Source organism: Globicephala melas, chromosome 17, assembly GCF_963455315.2.
Source record: "Globicephala melas chromosome 17, mGloMel1.2, whole genome shotgun sequence".
NCBI classification, from domain to species: domain Eukaryota; kingdom Metazoa; phylum Chordata; class Mammalia; order Artiodactyla; family Delphinidae; genus Globicephala; species Globicephala melas.
In genome coordinates this window covers 23,616,347-23,629,043 of record NC_083330.1, presented here as the reverse complement: position 1 = coordinate 23,629,043, position 12,697 = coordinate 23,616,347, and the positions used below count along the sequence as shown (strand labels likewise).

The window sequence follows — 12,697 nt, the reverse complement described above, 5'->3', positions numbered from 1 at the left end:
TGATGACCTGCTCTATCATTTTCTGTTGCCCAGATAAGTCCTTTATTTGTACAACTGACACTTCCTTGTGTTATATAGAAACCATTCTAAGGAAAGATGAAACTAAGTTTCTAGCAACAGGGATTAGGGGGCCACTCCAGAGGGGTAGTGCAGTTGCCTTGTGCTCTAGTCTCTGGGTTTTTCTTGTCCAGGAATCTGGGACTGAGAAGAGACCTTGAGAAGCTGTAAGTCATAACCAGTGTGCATAAGGCAAATCCAGATACATGACCAGCCCCCAAAATGCTTGGACACAGAGGAGCCCTTTCAAAAAGATGAGTGTTGAGAAATCAACACTACAGTCGCTTTGCCCAGCAAGGGATAAATTTAGGGAATGCATAATCCATTAAAAAAAGTGGTAGAGGGCTTCCCTGGTGGCGCAGTGGTTGAGAGTCCACCTGCCGATGCAGGGGACACGGGTTCGTGCCCCGACCCGGGAAGATCCCACATGCCGTGGAGCGGCTGGGCCCATGAGCCATGGCCGCTGAGCCTGCGCGTCCGGAGCCTGTGTTCCGCAGCGGGAGACGCCACAACAGTGAGAGGCCCGCGTACCGCAAAAAAAAAAAAAAAAAAAAAAGTGGTAGAAAAAGAAAACAAGAACTGGTTCTAAGGTGATTTTGCTGATTGGTGTGGCTCGGCCCCTTCAGTGACTGGAGAGAAGCAGAGATCTATCTCCCTAACCTGTAGGCTTGGGATGCTGGAGACACAGCCAGACCCTTCCAGGGCACAGCACGTGGAAAGTCACCAAGCGCCGTGGGTGCGGCCCAGCAAAGCAGGGAGTCTGCTCCGCTAGCCTGAGGGTCCACTTCATCCTCCAGGAAACACCACACTGAAACACTGCGGGGCAGAATGCCTTCCTATTCCTAAAGGCTTCGGAGAAGGAGATCCTGCAGCTTCTCCCCTCAAACCTCACTGTCAGCACAGCTCACAGAGTAAATAGCTCAGAGTTCTTTAAAGGTTTAGGAAGGGCTTCTGGAAGCTATAATCAGGACTTGGGGTGTTTGTTTTAAGGTCTCTCTGCCCAACGATTCGAATCCTATTCAGCACTACACAGAAACACATGCCACATATATGTATTTATAGACTATAAACGGCATCACAGGATTTTCCTTTGAGCTTCTGGGGTGCTCTCGTGGTGGGTGAAATTCAGCGTGCAGCTGCTGTATTCACTGCCCTGGGATTCCCTTTTTACTCTGTGTGCTTCACATCGCCTTGGTGAATTAGGATTCACATCCCTGCCAGCCATCGCCCAGGAATGGGCCTGCGTTAGCAGGACTCCAAGGCTGCTCTGTCTGTGTATGAAGCTCTCATGGACCTGGGTGGGGTTCGGAAGGGGACCGCCTTTGCCTTAACCCATGTCCTCCATGATGTGACTGTAGGAGGATGGGGCATTTTTAATGAGTGTTGGCTGTGGGACCTAGGGGAAGAAGGGGGCATTCCAGAACCCCCAAATATGTGTCTTGCATCTGATGTAGCTGCAGTGCACACCATGTCAGTATAAAAAGTACACTGTTTTTCTCTTAAGTCTCACTCCATTCTTATACACCAGGGGCTGGTCCTGATTTATCCCCGTGTAGGACACACAGTTTCCCCCAGGCCTGTGTGTCTATTAGGTGGCACTCAGGCAGCCAGTAGCAACTCGGCCTGCCCTTTACTGGAGAGGAAGTGGGGACAGGAATAGAACAGGCGCACATTCTTCAGCCCACTCTCTGGGGTCTTCCGTGCTCTGCTTGTAGGAAAGCCAAGCCCAGCCTGACCTGGTACAGTGCAGACACCTCCCTAGACGCCTCCGCCTGAGACCTCAGGGGAAATGGAACGAGGCTGGGAGAAGCCCCCGATGTGGCTAAACCGAAAGGCCGAGGAGAAGGGGAGACTTGTGTTTTAAGTTCTATACAGGGATTGTAAGTGGGAAAAAAGTTTATTCCGAGTCAGTGTCCTGCGCCTGCTGGATGTGGTCATGAAATTTGGGGATGCCCCAGGGAAGGGAGATGTGCAGAGGCTATCCCATAAAACCAAGTGGCCAGATGTGCACCATTTCCCTAGAAATTCATAAATCCAATGAATGTTATTATTTACTCGACAGTTATTTTATGCAAAGCTTTCTGTGGAAAAGTACAATTTTCCATGTCTCCGGGAGAAAAACTGCGGAAGTACTAGAAGATATTTTTCCTGGTGATAGTAAACATTGAGGCTTTTTTTTGTACATATAAATTTATTTATTAATTTTTGGCTGCCTTGGGTCTTCGTTGCTGCCTGTGGTCTTTCTCTAGTTGCAGCGAGCGGGGGCTACTCTTCATTGCGGTGCGCAGGCTTCTCATTGCGGTGGCTTCTCTTGTTACAGAGCACGGGCTCTAGGCGCGCGGGCTCCAGTAGCTGTGGCACGCAGGCTCAGTAGTTGTGGCTCACGGGCTTAGTTGCTCCACGGCATGTGGGATCTTCCTGGACCAGGGACTGAACCTGCGTCCCCTGCGTTGGCAGGCGGATTCTTAACCACTGCACCACCAGGGAAGTCACAACATTGAGGCCTTTTAACATCAGCCTTATTTTTATTTAATGCGCACTCAGTGCTTATTATGTGTGCGGTACACTTCTAAGCATGTATGCAGTAGGCCTCCATACCTGCAGCTGCGGAACCCACAGATATGGTGGGCCAGCTGTGCTATGTCATTTTTTTTGTTGTTGTTTGTTTGTTTGTTTGTTTGCTGTACGCGGGCCTCTCCCTATTGCGGCCTCTCCCATTGCGGAGCACAGGCTCCGGACGCGCAGGCTCAGCGGCCATGGCTCACGGGTCCAGCCGCTCTGCGGCATGTGGGATCCTCCCGGACCGGTATGTCATTTTATATAAGGGTGCAGGCTGCCAAAATCACACACACAGCTAGAAGCTGTCAGGATTTGAACCCAGGAGATCCGACTCCAGAATTCATGCTGGGAATCACTGTGCTATAACATCAGCTTCCTTCGTTCATTCATTCAACATTTAATAGGCACCTACTGTAGGCCAGATGCGCTGATATATGTGTAGTGTGACACAAAGATGAACAAGACATAGCCCTAGAGAATCAGTCTTAGGGAGGCGACAGGGGTTTAAAAAAAAATTGCAGAAATGTACCAAGTCATTACATAAAGTGAATTAAATAAACTGAACGCACCTCACAGGGAGCTCAGAGGATCTAACAGTTCGGAATTAAATCCTAACACCTAACGTGCAAAATACTTCCCCGATTTGAGAGCTCAGGTCACTTCCACCTCCCACCTCTCGCCCGGCCACTGTCAACTGCTCCACAGTCTGCTCGCTGGCCTCCCACCCCTCTTGCCCTCCTCTCCTCTATTCTCTCTCCAGACAATTGCCAGAGTGATCCTTTTAAAAAGTAACTTATGAGGGCTTCCCTGGTGGCTCAGTGGTTGAGAGTCCACCTGCCGATGCAGGGGACACGGGTTCGTGCCCCGGTCCGGGAAGATCCCACATGCCGCGGAGCGGCTGGGCCCGTGAGCCATGGCCGCTGAGCCTGCGCGTCCGGAGCCTGTGCTCTGCAACGGGAGAGGCCACAACAGTGGGAGGCCCGCATACCGCAAAAAAAAAAAAAAAAAAAAAAGTAACTTATGAGTCTATTTCTGTTTTGTAAATAAGTTCATTGGTATCATTTTTTTAGATTCCATATATAAGTGGTAGCATATGATATTTGTCTTTGTCTATCTTACTTCACTTAATATGAAAATCTGTAGGTCCATCCATGTTGCTACAAATGGCATTAGATGGCATTAGAAAACAAACTTATGGCTACCACAGGGCATAGCATGAGAGGGGGTGAACTGGGGAGAGATAAGTTAGGAGCTTAGGATTAACAAATACACAGTACTGTATATAAAACAGATAAACAACAAGGACTTACTGTATAGCACAGGGAACTATGCTCAATCTCTTGTAATAACCTATAATGGAAAAGAGTCTGAAAAAGAATATATATGTGCTTTATATATATATATATAATAAAAATATATGTATGTAATTACTTTGCTGTATACCTGAAACTAACACAACATTGTGAATTAACTATACTTCAATTTTAAAAAATAAAAAAATAATAAAAAGTAACTCAGAGTCCTCAAAATCCCTGGAAGCTTCCATCACATTCAGGACAAAATCCCGTCTTTCCCCAGGGCTACAAGGCCCTGTGCGATCTTGCCTCTGCCTTCCTTGCCACGCTCCTCTCCTTACTCTCTGCCTGGTGCCCTGAGCACCAGCCGCCTGCCTCTCTGCCCTTCTTGGAAAGTGCCAGGACAGCCCACCCCAGGACTCCGTGCATTCTTCCCACATGGTTCCCACATGGGTTTCTCCCTCACCTCATATAGACGTCTGCTTAAATATTACCTCCTCGGAGAGTCTTCCTCTGAACACACTATTTAAAATAATGCCCCCGTCATTTAAGCTGATTAAGGACACTCTTAATGCTGCTTAATTTTTCTTTCTGGGATGTATCACTACCTGATGTATTAAATGTCTATTTCCTTGTGGGTTTACCTTTTTTATGAGTTATAGTCGATGTACAATATTTTATAAGTTACAGATGTACATTCTGGTAACTCACAATTTTTTAAGGTTATACTCCATTTATAGTTGTTACAAATATTGGCTATATTCCCTGTATTGTCCAGTAATATATCCTTGTAGCTTATTTTATACATAATAGTTTGTACCTCTTAATCCTCTACCCATATACTGCCCCTCCTCCTTCCCCTCTCCCCACTGATAACTACTGGTTTGTTCTCTATATCTGTGAGTCTGCTTCTTTTCTGTTATATTCACTAGTTTGTTGTGTGTTTTAGATTCCATATATAAGTAACATCATACAGTATTTGTCTTTCTCAATCTGACTTATTTCACTTAGCGTAATACCCTCCAAGTCCATTCATGTTGTTACAAATGGCAAAAACTTCATTCTTTCTTAATGCCTGAGTAGTATTCCATTGTGTGTGTGTGTGTGTGTGTGTGTGTGTGTATCTCACATCTTCTATATCCTTCATCTGTTGATGGACACTTAGGTTGCTTCCATATCTTGGCAATTGTACATAATACTGCTATGAACATTGGGGTGCATGTATCTTTTTGAATTACTGTTTTGTTTTTTTTTTTTTTAGATATATACCCAGGAGTGGAATTGCTGGGTCATATGGTAGTTCTATTTTTAGTTTTTGGAGAAACCTCCATACTATTTTCCACAGTGACTACACCAATTTACATTCCCACCAACAGTGTACAAGTGTTCCCTTTTCTCCATATTCTTGCCAACATTTGTTATTTTTGTTCTTTTTGATGATAGTCATTCTGACAGGTTTAAGGTGATACCTCATTTTGGTTTTGATTTGCATTTCCCTGATGATTAGTGATGTTGAGCATCTTTTCATGTGCCTGTTGGCCATCTTCATGTCCTCTTTGGAAAAACATCTATTCAGATCTTCTGCCCACTTTTAAATAGGGTTGTTTTTTTTTTTAATGTTGAGTTAATGAGCTATTTATATATTTTGGATAGTAACCCCTTATCGGTCATATCACTTGCAAATATTTTCTCCCATTCAATAGGTTGTCTTTTTGTTTTGTCAGTGGATTCCTTTGCTATGCAAAAGTTTTCAAGTTTAATTAGGTCCCATTTCTTTATTTTTTACTTATATTTCCTTTGCTTGGAGACAGATCCGAAAATTATTGCTACAATTTATGTCAAAGAGTGTTCTGCCTATGTTTTCCTCTAGCAGTTTTATGGTGTCATGTCTTACATTTAGGTCTTTAATCCATTTTTAGTTTATTTTTGTGTATGGTATTAGGGAGTGTTCTTATTTCATTCTTTTACATGTTGCTGTCCAGTTTTCCCAGCACCACTTATGGAAGAGACTGCCTTTTCTCCATTGTATATTCTTGCCTCCTTTGTCGCAGGTTAATTGACCACAAGTGTGTGAGTCTATTTCTGGGCTCTCTATTCTTTTCCATTGATCTATGTGTCTGCTTTTGTGCCAGTGCCATACTATTTTGATTACTGTAGCTTTATACTGAAGTCAGGGAGCATGATTCTTCCAGCTCTGTTCTTTCTGAAGATTGTTTTAGCTATTTGGAATCTTCTGTGTTTTCATACAAATTTTAAAATTATCTGTTCTAGTTCAGTGAAAAATACCATTGGTATTTTGACAGGGATTACATTGAATCTGTAGATGCCCTTGGAGAGTGTGGTCATTTTAACAATATTAATTCTTCCAATCCAAGAACACGGTATATTTTTCCATCTGTTTGTGTTGTCTTCAATTTCTTTCATCAGTGTCATACAGTTTTTTGAGTACAGGTCTTTTACCTCTTTAGGTAGGTTTATTCCTACGTATTTTGTTCTTTTTGATGTGTTCCATTATGGGTTTCTTGTCTGCCTCTCCCCCTAGACTGGATGTTCCATCAGGGCAGAGTCTATTTATGTTTTGTTCACTGTAATAGTGGGACTCTAAAAAAAGAGCCAGGACATAGTAGACTCTCAGTGAATTGTTGTTGAATAATTGATTGATTGATTGGTTGATTAATTGAATAAATTGCTTTAGGAAGTTAAGGAAGGCTTCCCTGGAAGTGGACAGCTGAGTGTTGCAGGATAGGTAAGAGTTTGCCAGGCAGACAGAACAGAGGAAAAGCATTCCAGACAGAAGGACCAGCATGTGATGTGCCAGATTTCAAGGCAAGAAAATGGCTTGGGTGAGTAGGATTGTTTTGCTCTCTTTTGCATTAGGCGTGTTGGGGAGTCTGACTACAGTGATGGAGAAGAAGACTTTTACTACACTGAGATCAAGCTCAACACAGACTCGGTGGCAGACGGACTGAGCAGCCTGGCCCCGGTTTCGCCCTCCCAGTCCCTGGCTTCGCCTCCTACTTTCCCCATCCCAGATTCCAGCAGAACAGAAACTCCTTGTGCCAAAACTGAGACAAAATTGATGACACCCTTGAGCCGCTCTGCTCCCACCACCCTCTACCTCGTGCACACCGACCACGCTTACCAGGTGACTGGCAAGGGACCGTGAGAGTAATCACTTTACTCCTGACCAAAAGCAGTAGCATTCTGACTCTTTTTCTCCTTTTAAAGCCAGAATCTCGCACAGATGAAACCCTGTAGGTCCTTGGACTTTGCAGTACTGATTGAAGATCTGATCCCTGAGACGCTGTTATGAGAATTAAAATCCTTAATACTGTAAAACTCTCAGAAGGGAGCCTGGCACATGATATAAGTGCCTGTTAAATAAAAAATAAAATAAGTGAAAAGATGAGCATTGAAAAGTGCTGACACAATGCCACTTTCGTCCTGCACCCCAGTCTGGGACTTAGTGCACTCCCTTCTGAATTGGTAACTCACTCTCTCAGACTGGAGCTCTGGTTGTCAGTGTTCCCCAAATCAACAGTGTCAGCATCACCTGGAAACTTGTTAGAAATGTATATTTCTTGGGTTTGCCCCAGACCTGTGGGACCAGAAGGAGGGGTGGGGCTGAGCAGTCTGTGTTTAACAGACCTTCTAGGGGATTCTCCTTCACTCCAAAGTCTCATAAGACCTTAGAGACAAATCCTGCAAATACAGGACACGGCTAAAGCTCCTTTTCCCCCAGCAATTATGAACTCTTTTAAGTGTTGATTTAGTAAGATTTCAATACACTCAGATTTTTAAAAAAATTTTCCCATAATTATCAACCACCTTATGTAACTTTTTAGAAGAAAAATCTCCTGTACATATTTGTAATTGTGTTCTCCCACCCTTGTTTTATAAACACTTTCCGTAGAACTGAATATATAACCGAATTCAATTAAATAAAAACATTAAATGGTTTTAATCATTCTTTTTGTTAGGGATCTACTTTTTAGTCTATCCAGCTTTTTAATTGTCATTAGTAAATCTACAGAGGATACCTCTGTGCCAGTAGCTTTATTTTTTCCTTAGATTTCCAGAAGAGTAATTATTGAATCTTAGGCTATAACATGAACAGCTATGTATTGCCAGTTACAAAACCACTGTCACTAGCAGCTGTATGTATAAAAGTAGAAAAACTAAAGCAGTAGAGGAAGAATTCAGCCATTTATTTAGTAGACTTCAACTCAAGAGCAATAGAATAGAGCTACTTATTAAATTAGTTGATGCAATAACTTTCATTCCTGACTCTTCTTAACGGCGGTCAAAAGAATTATTCATTCCTTTGTTCTTGTTTGTCAGTGTTGCATTTAGGTCCGAAATCGTGGGCTTGAACCAACTTAATTAAATTATTTTGCTTATCTATATAATGAGAGTTGGAACACACACTAAGGGGTCTAGAAATTCCTTCCCAAACCATATATTCACAGTATTGGGATTTTTCTGTTTACAGATATTATAAATGCTCAGCATAAAAATATTAGAAACATAAGCAAAGAAAGAAAATCCATCCTTAGTCCCAACAACAAGAAAGCCCCTTGGTTCATATTTTTGGTATGTCCTTCAAAAGTATTCTATGTGTGTATGTATACTCATTTTTTAAAAAAAAATGGAATCTATTGTAGTACTGTTTTCACTGTGCTTTGTTTTTTCCACTTAATATCCCATGAACATTTTCCCACGCCAATGAGTATTCTTCAACAACATCATTTTTAATGGCTCCGTGGCTATATCATGATATATCTACCCTTTTCCCTATTATTGGACATGTGTTTCCAGTTTTGTTAAATATAATACATAGTTCTGCAATGAACATCCTTATATCCATTTCCTGAGGATAAATTCTAGAAGTGGAATAGCTAACATATAGAACGCTAAAAATTTTTATATGTATTGCCAAATTACCCTCCCAAAGTGTTGTAATTTACAACCTACCATCACTGCATTAAAAAGTGACTCCCCAACTTGATAGTGAGGAATTGTATACCACAGATGTCCTAAAATAGGTATATGTATGTATAAGCAAATTTCTTTTCAGAAATCAGTAGTCAAAAACTCTCTCCTTTTATACCTTCAATTGCTTAGATAGATAAAAAGTTTATCTCTAGCTACTCTCTTTGACTGTGTTTAATTTCCTCCTGTTGTAATTTAGTCATTAATATAGCTGAGATTAGTTCTGAGGCCCTACTTTGGAAATGACAGCTTAAGACTCTGAGGTGAACTGTTCTTTCATAACAACTTCCTCTGTTTTCTATTTGACAGGCCACGCCCCCTGTGAACATTCCAGGATCGGCCAAGTTCACCCCCAATGGCAGCAGCTTCAGCATATCTTGGCAGTCTCCTCCAGTTACCTTCACAGGCATTCCAGTAAGTAAAAAAGCAAAAAGCCAGAAATCTGGTCAAAGCCAAACGTATATTTAGAGAACAAATTGTAGAAACATGCAAGAAAAAGATGAAAATTGGAATGCCAGAAGAATTCTTTTTTTTTTTTTTTAAATGATATTTGTAAACTCAGCGAGGTGTCTCGTGGTCCAGACAGCCCCAACTTCTTTGTAAAAAGGTGTTTTGACTGGAATTTTAGAAACTAAAAGACAGTTTCATCTGTTGATAAACAACTTGTTGGAAATATATCAAGATATTTTGTGTGGGTGGTGTATTTGTATGTTTCCAAAAAGCTTTATAAAATTAATAGCTGAACTCAGACCCTGAACATAAAAGAAAGAGATCCTATACGTAAATGGCATTTATCATTATGAGTAACTTTATAAGATCTGACTTTGAAATTGTTTGTGGGTATGTCATTTTGCAAGTTCAAATAGTAGAAATTGAAATCACTTTTTTTCTTCCAAAGCCTGAATAGCCCATGCTGAGGGGTAATTTGCAAATAAATGAGTGCTGAAATATGCCATCGGGTTTAAGTAGTATATAAGAATTGATTTGATATGGTAAATGATTACTGTCTGAAAACTCAGCATGAATGTGCTTGATTCTTAACTATTCATTTCAAAAGATATCGGGTCTTTTATAGCTTATCACAGAATAGCCATAGACCCCCATACCGCTGATGCTCAAGGGGGTTTATAACTCCTGATAAGGTTCAGGAAAGTGGCTTATGATGATAGACATTAACCTTATTTTCTCCTCTCCACCCCTCTCCCTATGGACCTCACAAAAGCTTCTTATTGCAACCACTGGCAACTCCCAGAGGTTTCCAGCAAATACCAAGGCCTCCTGTGGAGCTGATAAAAATGAAAGTGGCTCAGTCAATTACGCTGTGCTCTGTCAATGAATATTTATTAAATTCCCTAGAGGAATAGTCAACAATAAAAAGCATCCTGCTGGCAGCAATTCAAGGAGAATTTGTGGCTTCCAGAAAAGACTCCTAGAATAGGATTTTTAAACAGGATCATGGATCTGGAATAATTATGAAAGGTGCCTCCTTCACAAAGAGTGGAAGTGCTGGTTGTTCTCAAAAAGCAAGAATACGATGAATGCCCTGTTAGTAAACATTTAAAAAGAATAGCTTAGACATGTAGGTATTAGTTTTGTTTCTGGCAGGAACAGTGATCCCCTAAGGTGGGTGTCAGAGGTAAGCAATCAGCCCTTTTGGCGACTTTTTTTTTTTTTTGGATAGACATAAAAAGACCCAGAGTGGCTCTGGACATGACATTTGAGACAACCCTTCTAAGCCAGCAAGGCAGCTACAATCACAGAATGACAGAGACCTGCTATTCTGAATTCTGTTCCTTCCCTTCTTCGATTTGAGCAGAATTTTCAAGAGCATCTCCCTAAAGCTCGTCTGGTTTAAAAACAAGTATAGTGTGTAGACAGAACAGCCCAGTTCAGACTTCCTTTCAAATTACCTCTATGACCAGCCCAAATGGAGTATTTTCCCCTTTGTTCTATTAATTAAATCATCTCCTTCTGAAGTATAGTGTGACATCACGCCGTGTGGTTGTTTTTTTTTTAAACTGGGGTATAGTTGCTTTACAATGTTGTATTCGTTTCTACTGTACAGTGAAGTGGAGTTCCCTGTGCTATACAGCAGGTTCTCATTACTTATCTATTTTATACATATTAGTGTATACATGTCAGTCCCAATCTCCCAGTTCATCCCACCACCACCCCTGCTTTCCCCCCTTGGTGTCCATACATTTGTTCTCTACGTCTGTGTCTCTATTTCTACCTTGTAAACCGGTTCATCTCTACCATTTTTCTAGATTCCACATATATGTGTTAATATACGATGTTTGTTTTTCTCTCTCTGACATTTCACTAGTTCCATGTCCTCCAAAGTTCCTAAATGTCTTACACGGTAGGATACCAGCCAGGATACCTCCTCTTGTTGGTTTTTTTAACAGTGAAATTTTAAAACTCTTCTCTCTGTGGACACTGTGGACAGAGTCCCTCATTTTGCTATCGATTGGTTACCAGGGATGTTCTGGACTAGAGCTTTGACAGAAAGTACATAGAGTAACTGAGTTAACTAGGTATCCCACTAAAATCCTATGTGAGCTTCTAATTTATCCTTTCGCCAGAGAATTCCCAATCTATCTGGTTTTAGACTGTTTCAGCAGTTAAACTTGCCATCGCTATCTAAAAATAAAGGTAAGGGGATGGAGGGAGCTGCCATTTTCGAAGGCTTTTGTTTAATTCTAGAAAGAAGACAAGGAGGCTTACTACTAAAAATGTTCTTCATGTTGCCCTACTCTCTATCAATGCTTTTTTTAAAAGAAAAAAAAACTGGCTGTTTGCTGTCCGCCCCCTTCTACAGGGAGCTGGATCTCACAACTCCACACCACCCAGGCATAGGACTGTCACATGTCCACTGGCTGGGTGCCAGCAACCATCCCTGAATTCTCCAGGGGTGCTAGTCTCGCCTCTAGAAGACAGGGAACCAGGCTGACTCTGAGAACATGTGAATCCCCACCTCCTAAATTCGTGTAATAGGATTTTCAGACAGAACCTCTAAAAGTTTTAAATGATAAGGTACTAGTATCCGTGGTGGCTTCAACTTTATCCCGACTGAAGAACAGAGCAGTTGCCATTTTATTAAATCCTCATTAAAGAACACATTTCTTGTTGTACTCCAAAGCAAGTACTCTGAGGTTGTCAACCCCATTTAAGGTTTCCTTTTCTCCCATGTCTTTGAGACCTGGTATTGAAGAGGGGATGCTTTTGTATGCTTCCTAGAAAGTAGAAATAATCTCCTTCCGCGAAATCCCAAGGTTTGAAGAATTTTATTTATTCATTTGCCTACACTGGACTTCCTGAATTTGGGGCTTTAATAAGTTCCCTGGGTAAGACCTCTTCCCGGAGGTGTATAGCCCAGAAGGTCGATCTGCATATTCACCAATGGAACGTTTCAGTCTTTTCTAGCCCAAGGCTGTGGACCTAGGGGTAGGGAGAAGACCATGGTTAATTACTGCTTTCTTTGACCTGTTTTCCCCCAATGACCCCTAATTATCTCCATTTCTTTCCCTCTCTTTTCATGGCAGAAAGCTGAGAGCTCTTGGCCCTTGTGTGTTAGTCTACCATAATAGACTGGGTGGCTTAAGCATCCCACATTTATTTTCTCACAATTCTGGAGGCCAAAAGTCTCAGATCAGTGTGCTAGCTGATTCAGTTCTTGGTGAGGGCTCTCCTGCTGCCTTGTCAGGGGCCAACTTTTTGATATGTCCTCACATGGCCTTTTCTTTTGGGGGGTAGGGAGACAGAGAGAGAGCCCTTTGGTGTCTCTTCTTCTA

The 12,697-nt window shown here is 41.9% G+C and overlaps 1 protein-coding gene across 1 annotated transcript in view; it reads left to right on the top strand.

Annotated features, from left to right (window-relative positions):
- The window catches only part of ZNF704 (zinc finger protein 704), a 206,162-nt gene that overhangs the window by 187,302 nt on the left and 6,163 nt on the right, over nt 1–12,697 (top strand). The window contains exons 6-7 of the mRNA XM_030839175.2: nt 6,789–7,056; nt 9,213–9,317. Coding sequence (XP_030695035.1) covers nt 6,789–7,056; nt 9,213–9,317 — 373 coding nt within the window. The remainder of the gene's footprint in view (nt 1–6,788; nt 7,057–9,212; nt 9,318–12,697) is intronic.